Source organism: Lissotriton helveticus, chromosome 11 (assembly GCF_964261635.1).
Source record: "Lissotriton helveticus chromosome 11, aLisHel1.1, whole genome shotgun sequence".
Classification (NCBI taxonomy): domain Eukaryota; kingdom Metazoa; phylum Chordata; class Amphibia; order Caudata; family Salamandridae; genus Lissotriton; species Lissotriton helveticus.
The window spans coordinates 55,712,151-55,722,223 of record NC_136072.1 but is presented as its reverse complement, the minus strand read 5'-3'; the positions used below and the strand labels follow the sequence as shown (position 1 = coordinate 55,722,223).

Sequence of the window (10,073 nt, the reverse complement as noted above, 5' to 3'; positions counted from 1 at the left end):
GTTATCTGGTTTCACATTTTGAAATTCAGCCACTAGATGTACATCTCTATCGCTCTCTCTTGCCGTTTTACATCAAAAGTCACAGTTTGCCTTTTATTTTTTGGCCTTAACAAGAACAATGGACACAGACATACAGGCCAAACATAGGGCCCCCAGACTCAACTATCTAGCCAAAAATGCATTTATTTGCAGAGTGTCACATGCCAAACACCCCTTGCCCCCCGAACGTACGTTCCCTGGAATACCTGTAGAAATGTGTGTTTCCACAACTGATTTCTGCAGGCCCCCCATTTGCCAAATACCTTGCTTACGTGTCAAACTGTGAATCTATTAAATCACATTTTTCTGGCCACAATGATTTCATCAAGTAAGCCAGAATCTCTGCAGTAAAGGAATCCAGAGTTTTCCCAATTAACTTATCACTAAAATTCATTAAAAACAAGCATTTACAATGCAATAGGTCTCGCAGCATTAAAGTTTGAGTTATTGGCATTGTGTATGACAATGCGTTGCATAACTTTTTTAGCAAACTTTGAATTGGTGAGCAGTCAGAGTGTGTGCAAGAGTATGCTGTTCTTGAAAGCAGTGTGGTACAGAGTGCAGGAATTTGGATGACCTGAGCAATGTGGATGATGCACCTCACGCACGGGGCTGACACAGGTATTATTCACACAGCTCTGATGATGCACCTCACGCACGGGCTCACAGTTGTTATTCACACAGCTCTGATGATGCACCTCAAGCACGGGTTCACAGCTGTTATTATTCACACAGCTCTGATGATGCACCTCCGGCACGGGTTCACAGCTGTTATTATCCACACAGCTCTGATGATGCACCTCACGCACGGGGCTGACGCAGTTTTTATTTACACAGCTCTGATGATGCACCTCAGGCACGGGCTCACAGCTGTTATTATTCACACAGCTCTGATGATGCACCTCAGGCACGGGCTCACAGCTGTTATTATTCACACAGCTCTGATGATGCACCTCACGCACGGGGCTGACGCAGTTATTATTCACACAGCTCTGATGATGCACCTCAGGCACGGTCTCACAGCTGTTATTATTCACACAGCTCAGATGATGCACCTCAGGCACGGGGCTGACAGTTATTATTCACACAGCTCTGATGATGCAGCTCATGCACAGGGCTCACAGCTGTTATTATTCACACAGCTCTTATGATGCACCTCACGCACGGGCTCACAGCTGTTATTATTCACACAGCTCTGATGATGCACCTCACGCACGAGGCTGACGCAGTTATTATTCACACAGCTCTGATGATGCACCTCAGGCACGTGTTTATTGCTGTTATTATTCACACAGCTCTGATGATGCACCTCACTCACTGGGCTGACGGAGTTATTATTCACACAGCTCTGATGATGCATCTCCGGCACGGGTTCACAGCTGCTATTATTCACACAGCTCTGATGATGCACCTCACGCACGGGCTCACAGCTGTTATTATTCACACAGCTCTGATGATGCACCTCAGGCACGGGCACACCATTCAAAAGTTTTGGAAACAAACCAAACATGCATTAAAGCCATCCTTTAAAACAATGTTAATCAAAGCAATGCCACCTTTAAGATTAAATCAGGAACTCTTGTCATTGGAAATCATGTCTCTAATCTCAGAGGGACATCCTACACTTGGATTCTGAATAAAATGTCACTTTCTGCATTCAGTATTTCAGGATTTGCTTTCCAAATAAAATGCTTACAAAGGCAGAGGCATAATATTTAACTTAAATTCCTGTGTGTTGCTATCCGACAATCAGTGTGGAGGTCCCCTGACATATACATATAATCTGTGCTGAACATTACTTTACTTTACCGTGATAAGATACGAAAGCAGAGCGACAGAGCTGCTGAACAGGAGAGTGAGCCCTTTTTTAAAAAGGCCAATGACTGCAATATGTGCGCGCGCACTCGAAAACGAAACCTAACGTGGGGGCGGGACTTCCGTCTTGTGCGCGAAGCCCGTGCCCACGGAGTTCCTGGTCCGAGGAGCAGTGGTGACGCGGGGCTCCCATGCCTGAGGGAGAGCCCCGCGGAGGCGACAGAACACCGGATTGGCGGTAAGTGGGCCTTGGGGGGCGCTCGTGTGTGTGTGTGTGCGCGTGTGTGTGTGTGTATGTGTGTGACGGCGGGGGTGTCTCTGTATGTGTGCGTGTATGTGTGCTCCTGTGTGTGTGTGTCTCTGTGTGCGAAGGCGGGGGGTGGGAGGGGGAGTGTCTCTGTGTGCGTGCGTGTATGTGCGCTCGTGTGTGTGTGCGCATGCGTGCAGGGGGAGGTGTGCCTGTGTATGTTTGCGCTTCCCAGGAGACAGCCACGGCGAGCGCGGCGTGTGCCAGTTTGAAATCGCCTCCAAGGCGATGCGCGCGGCCAGGATTGTGTCCTGGAAAGCAGACACGGCGACAAAAGGTTCTCGGCGAGAACGCGCTTCCGCGCGCTTAGCCGAGAACTAAAAACTAATCCTGGTGAATAGCATCTGTTTTCACCCTTTTAAATATTTAACTGCTCAGGATTTCTCTAGAAGGGCCCTATCGTTCATAGGTAAACAGAATGTGCCCCCTTATTACATTTCGGGAATACATCAGTTTTATTGGCTCTGTCCCCTTGCACTAATTTAAAGCAGGTAAAATCAAGTAAAATTATGGATGTTTACATTCAGGGACATTTTTCAATATGTAAAACAAACATATATGGGATGCTACTCTACATAAATGTCCATGGAATGTTCGTAATTATATCTAATTGAAAAGTATTTTTTTTAATAACAATGTTTTGCGTGAACAAATTGTTTGCCATTCTCCCTGTTAGGAACAACTTTATATTGTGTGCCTACTAATGACAAATGTAGTAAGCACAGGTATGCTAATCACAAGAGGACATGAGCGCAAACTGATGATATGTATGAATCGCATGAATGCAGTTGTACATATCCAGCTTTTAAAAGAAGCATTGGCAATGCCAGTAGGTCTTACCTTTAAAAGGCAATTGGCAACAATTGTCTTTTTCAATGTTTCCATTTGACCAAAAGAAAAAAAATCCAAAGTGAAATTAGAAAGTAGTTCTATCGTGTATCATGTCAGCAATCAAGGACACAAATTGTCAACTCAATGTTTCAGGGGTGGGAAGAAAAATAGCAATATGGATAAAAGCCATTAAACCAAGAGCAGGGAACTGAAATAGAAGAGCAAGTCATCCAGTTGTGAGCAAGGTACTTTTCCAAATCCCGCTCTGTTTATTTTATTGTTCACAATAATTCTTTGAGAGCCAAAAAAGGATAAGGCTATCTATAGGCAAGACATAAAAAGTGTAGTCCTGTATCAAAATAGAAAGTAAAGGTAGACTTACCTGAAAGCTAACACAAACAATACCAGTGAAGTGTTGACGCGATTGAACATAAAGAGCGCGGAGCAGCTTGTTTTCCATGGTATAGCAATATTTCATGTATTGAGACAATCTGAGTGACTCCTCCACTTTATTATGGTTTCATTTTTTTCTTGTGGTGAGTCTTGGGGGTGGGTCTATGCCACTGCCTTATGTATAGATTCTTTCTAGTGGCTATTGTTGTGCAATCTGCCAAGGCCGCAACTCTAACAACATCAAGGGAGATATCTGAAAGGTATTTTACCTGCTTCTTCATAGCTTCCAGCAGTGGAGAACAATAAACTACTTCCTGAACAACCTTGAAGAGACTCTTGAAATCATAGATTAACACCTGCATTGTATAGGCATAGATGTTGTACCTGCAGTGGCGGTGTTGGTCTGCATGTGCAGGTCAGGCCGGGAGAAGGCAGGCGGGCATCTGAGTGGGTGGATGTGGATGGGTGGGATATATAGGGGCTTTTCTGGCAGTGCGGTTCACAACTGGTGTGCTCACAGCTGGATCCGGCTTTCGTCGCCACTTAAGTTTATCTTTAAAGAAGACTTTGAAGTATCTGTTAAGCAACATGCTCACCCATGCACCAATAACATTTTATAAAGGAGAGTGAGCCACTAAAAGCTTGAGCCAGGCCTAAACAAGATGCCCGGCATGACTCCTGGTACTCTTGGGAACTCAAGCCCAAAATGAGCCAAGCTTGCATGAGAGGTGATGTGGTTTTGTGACTACAGATGCCAACCATTTAACACTGTGAACAAGGTTGGAATCTGACTTTGGCTCAGCATCGTGCATAGATGCCAACATTTTATACCAGGAAAGTGGGAGAATTTGAGAAAAAAAATAGGGGCATTGATTTTTCCAATTGATTTCTATTGAAACAGAGGCAATTTCAGGCAGGAGCCAGGTAAAATGTTGCCAAGTTGGGCTTCAAAAATCATGAACCCCCTACCTGTATTGGGTCAATTAGCAGTTAGGATCCTGTGAATCCATCCCTGTGATGAAAAAAATATCTAACATAGTCTGTGTCTGTTTTGAAGTGCTTTTATTTCCTTAGACAGGTTTGCGGTATGTAAAACTGTAAAAAAAAAGTGGATTCCGCCTGTCACCCACTCTTTAATCTCATATGGTAACAATTAAAAAGCCCGTCTGCGCCCCTACCGCGACCAGCGCCAAGGACCCTGGTTCTCCGACCACCCACCGCTACGACTCAGCTGCCCTCCACACACTCAACCCCGGAAGAAACAACAACTGCCATCTGTCTACACTGAACACCACCCACAACCAAATTTCCTGCCGATACTGCCAACAATCCTTCACCACCCTCTGCAACCCCACTGCTGCCACACTCACACTGGACGCCAGCACCCCCGAGCCCTGAGGTGCATCCTCATCAACATGGGCTCCCTGCACAGACATACTATAGAGAACTGGGACCTCCTTGACACCCTTTCTCCAGACGTCGCCTTCTTCACGGAAAGCTGGACCAAAGCCTCCTCCGCCCCCGACATTGCCATCCCCGATTGATACAAGATCCAGAAGAAGGACCGCCCCAATCGCCCAGGAGGAGGACTTGCTATTACACACAAGTGCTCCCTCCAACTCTCCTACTGCAGCACAAGCGACTCCCCTGCCACCACTGAACACCTCCATTTCCAGATCCAGACCAGCCCCAGAATCACCCTACGCTGCACCCTCGCCTACAGACCCCCGGACCTCGAACTTCGTTCACCACTACCATCGCCTACCTCATCGTGCCCCACGCCATCGCCTCCATGGACTACATACCCATCGGAGACATCAACTTCCACTTCGACAACCTCAGCGATCCCAACTCCGCCACCCTCCTGGACAACCTTGCCATCCTCAACTGAAACAGCTCATCACCACCCCCACCCACAAGGCAGGACACAACCTCAACCCCATCTTCGCAGGAGGGAACAACATCCTCTTGAGCCACACCGCCCAACCCCCTGGACGGACCACCACTGCATACACTTCTCTTTCAACAACGCCACCACTCACAGACCCACACTATACCCACAGAGAAGGAACTGGAGCAAGGTCACAGAGGAGCACCTCAACTCCACCCTCCCGCCTCGACCGACGCCAACTATGCAGCCAAAGAACTATACTGATGGATCACCAACTGTGCAGACAAGCTCGCCCCCCTCCACAACCTTGACAGGCAGCGCCCCATGAAGGCCACCTGGTTGACCACCGACCTCCAAGAATCCAGGCGCACCTGCAGACATCTCAAGAAGCAATGGAGGAACAGCATAACCACTGAAGACCGGACCACCTTTAAGACCACCATGACAGAATACCACCAACTCATCAGATCCAGCAAAGGACCTTCATCTGGAACAAAATCCTCACCATTTCCAGCAACTCATCAGCATCATCCAGGAATTCACCTCCCCCCCCCACCCCCCAGCGAAGCCACGGACGTCATACCCTTCCAGGACCTCTACAACAAGCTCAGCTCCTACTTCCATCTGAAAATCTAGGCCCTCTACGACAACTTCAGTGAACAGACTCCAGAAACCACCCCTGCCCCCATCAATGACAGCCAGCCTACCATCGCCGCCTGGACCCCGGTCACCACTGAAGATACCGCCATGACCATGAAGAGCGATCACTCAGGAGCCCCCATGGACCCCTGCCTACCGCACATCTTCCACAGAGCCGCCGCCATAGCGCCCGAGCTACGATGCACCATCTACGCCACCTTCAAATCCGGCACTTTCCCCGATGACTGAAAATGCGCAGAAGTCAAGCCCTTCCACGAGAAACCATCTGCAGACCCAACGGACATGAAAAACTACGACCCATCTCTCTCCTTCCCTTCACGGCCAAAGTCACTGAGAAGATCGTTAACGCCCAGCTGACAAACTTAATGGAGGAGAAAGCAATCCTCGACCCTTCCCAATCCGGAATACGCAGGAACCACAGCACCGAGACCAACCTCTTTGCCGCCACAGACAACATCCGCATGCTCCTCGACCAAGGCCACACCACGGCCCTCACCCTACTAGACCTCTCTGCAGCCTTCAACACCATCTCCCACCGCACCCTCACAGCCAGACTCCATGACGCCGTCATACAGGGAACGGCCCTCGACTGGCTCTGCTCCTTCTTTGCCGGCAGAACCCGAAGGATCAGGCTCCCGCCCTTCCTCTCCGAACCCACAGGGATCAACTGCACAGTACCGCATGGATCATAGCTCAGTCCCACACTCTTCATCATCTACATGGTCCCTCTCAGCACCATCGTCAGACAGCATAGACTTAGCATAGTATCCTATGCCGAAGAGACCCAGCTCATCCTCTCCCTCACGAAGGAACCTAACACCACCGGACTCAGCTTCCAGGAAGGAATGAAAGACTTTGCATCCTGGATGAGCTGTAGTTTGTCTGAAGCTCAAATGGGAGAAGACAGAAGTCCTCAGACCCACCTCCTCAGCTTGGGACAAAACCTGGTGGCCCAACGCCCTCAGCAACACTCCCACCCCCATGGACCACTCCCAGAACCTCTGCATCATACTTGACTCCTCCAACACCATGACCCGCCAAATCAACGCCGTCGCCTCCACCTGCTTCAACACCCTCCTCCTCCTTCACAAGACCTTCACATGGATACCCCCCGAGTACAGAAAGACTGTCACCCACGCACTCATAACCAGCAGACTGGACTGTGGAAACGCCCTCTACGCTGGGATCAACAAATCCCTGCTACGCACACTCCAGCCCATCCACAACACCGCTGCCTTACTCATCCCTGTCATACCACGACATGAACATATCATCCAACATCTGTGAGATCTCCACTGGATCCCCGTCGAGAAGAAAGTAACTTTCAAGCTATCACCCATGCCTACAAATCCCTCCACAACACCGGACCCAAATACCTCAACGAAAGAGTCTCCTTCCACGTACCACTTCTGCTCCACCGACCTCGTCCTCGCAAAAACCTTGTGCATCCGCAGAACCAGAGTGGGTGGAAGAGTCTTCTCCGACATCGCGGCTAAGTCCTGGAACGAGCTCCCGATCAACATCAGACGCTCCCTCACTCTACACACCTTCAGGAAGAGCCTCAAGACCTGGCTCTTCGGCTGACCCGGAGCTGCACCCCAGCGCCTTGAGACCCTCACGAGTGAGTAGCGCGCTTCACAATTTCCTGATTGATTGATTGATTGCTTGCCTTTAGATGAATGACTCTTCCAATCCCAGGAGTGCTTGGCTTTTGCATTACTAGATACCTTTATCTTTGCTATTCAGAGTGTCTCGCTGCTTTTGGCTTTCTGATTTTCAAGGAGCTTGACTTTAGTGCTACCTGCAAATGAAGAGTCTGTAGGCACCCCAAATACCAGAGTACCTAGATGTGCTTCAGTTAGTAGTTTTGTGAATTGAAAGGCAGGTGCTTTGCCCTTCCAGGCTATTAGAAGCACACTCCTTCACTTTTCCTAGTTTGTTTGCCAGTTTGTTATACTTTTCAATACTTACTTTTTAGACACCAGCTGCGGTTGATACTACCAATGCGTAAATACATTAATACAATATTATACAATATTGCAATGAGAACACATTACTAGTACAGCGATCAGTTCTGATACATGGCATGATAATTGAAAATGGTAATGTAGCAAGAATAGTCCTACAGTACATTTTTACCTCTTCTACCCTTTCGCTATCCTTCTCAATCCAAATAACTGACTAACATATTCAACACTCAAATTACTTTCATATTTCATTATACTAATTCACCACTAACACTGTATGGGTTCCAGAGTAGCGTGCTACTAGCCGAAAAAAGCCCTTCAACCCCATCACGGGTAGCAAGTGCTATATAAATGCAAAACCTTTTCCCTTCTCTATCCCTCCACTATCCTTCTCAATCCAAATAACTGACTAACATATCCACCACTAAAATTACTTTCCTATTTTCACTATGCTAATTCACCACTAATCCTTTCTGGGTTCCGGAGTAGCGTGCTACTTGCCGAAAAAGCGCTTCAACGCCTTGTCAGGGGTAGTAAGCACTACATAAACGCAATTACATTACAATCCAAAGTCAATAAATATGCCTTAAATACCATTTTAAATTAAGGTAATCTGTTCTTGTACACCGTAGTTACCAACTTCAGTGTACCAACATCATAGGGTATTGACTGTTATTACGGGCATGCTGAACCATCTGACTATACCTTTCCGAGTATCTAAAAATGCATGACTTTTTTGTTCGGAGAGCATCTGCACTTGACTTTGTCAACCCAAGAGCTAACAAGCATTGGCAAAGCCAATAGGTCTTGGAAATCTGAGAGCTGTATGTGTTGGCAAAGTTAATGTATTTATGTATATTAATAAAAAACAACTCCAGAGTCTCACGCAAATGCATTTACATTGCCAACCCCTATAGCTCTCGGATTGCCGAGACCTATTGCCTTTGCATATGCTTGTTTGAATTTTGAGAATAGCTTTTTCTTAACCTAACATGGTCTTTGATGGACGATTAAAAGGCCACATATTTTCAAGCCTCGGCTCGTGCACTGACTCTTGGAGCCAGAGCCGATCCGTGCCTCCGCTCTCCCTGTTTACTTGTTAACTCGTCCAACTGTAAATGATTATTTTATTCTCCTTTACGTTCCCAGGATTTGTAGGCAGTGGGCGGGTCCTGATGAGATAGCAGGGAGCCCTCGCAGTGTGCGCCGGAAGCTGTTAGACCCAAGGTACGCTGGGAGCTGTAGTTCGTTCGTTCCCGGAAGCCGGAAGTGATGGTGGGACGCCTACGAGGCGGGGCCAGCCAGGCAGCTGCTATGGATTGGGAGTGAAGGGGAGCGGCTGGTGCAGCAGCGACCGGCCGGGGCGATGGAGGTGTGCAGTGGGCGCCTGCAGGAGCCGCCGCTGGAGGGTGACAGCAGGTGAGTAGCGGCAGGGACTGTCATGGTGGGAGTGGCGCGGCTGTGTGTCTCATGGGCGCTGGGGTCATTGCTGGGAGTGGTCTTCAGTGGAGCAGCTGCAGTCAGATGGGACAGTTGTGTGCAATACTGTCTTGTGGCCAGAATATTCTCTCCGTCCTGCAGCCGCTTTCCAAAACCTCAGTTATGTTACTGTAGCGAGGTGACGTGGTTTTGTTTACTCCAAGCAAGTTCCATGTGTGTTGCAAGCGTCTTGGCGGCTCATCATGATTTTGCCTCCTTAGCTCGAAAAATAAGCATTCATGCATTTCTTGTGTGCAATTTGAACTATAATTTTTAAGATGCACACGTAGTACCAGCATACATAATAATATATAGGTCGTGCGCATGTCTATTCGTACATGATAATAAAGGGTGTGCAGTGTAGTTTAACCATAATAATAAAGGGTGTGCACATGCAGTCGTACTATACATAACAATCATTTTACAGGGTGTGTACCTATAGCCTCCCTGTACACATACCATCGTTATATAATTTACTAATCTCCATTTGTGCATCACATTGCAGAGACCAATCTCTCCTTACCCCGCCACATCTGTATGGTGCCATTTGCTGACACTGCAAACATAATCTGAACGTTTCGAACAGTGCTGCTCCCTACTTCTTTCTTTAACTCGGCCCTTAAGGGTATTCTGGACGTCGTATCTCCAGAAAGAGAAGGATTGAGCTTCAGCAGCAGCACTAAAAACTGAA

At 47.8% G+C, this 10,073-nt stretch overlaps 1 protein-coding gene across 2 annotated transcripts in view; it reads left to right on the top strand.

The window, feature by feature from the left end:
* Window positions 1–9,174: 9,174 nt before the first annotated feature.
* The window catches only part of RUBCN (rubicon autophagy regulator), a 170,595-nt gene continuing 169,696 nt past the window's right edge, over window positions 9,175–10,073 (top strand). For both annotated transcript variants that reach the window (XM_078666321.1, XM_078666320.1), the window contains exon 1: window positions 9,175–9,322. In XM_078666321.1, coding sequence (XP_078522447.1) covers window positions 9,270–9,322 — 53 coding nt within the window. In that variant the 5' untranslated portion in view covers window positions 9,175–9,269. The remainder of the gene's footprint in view (window positions 9,323–10,073) is intronic.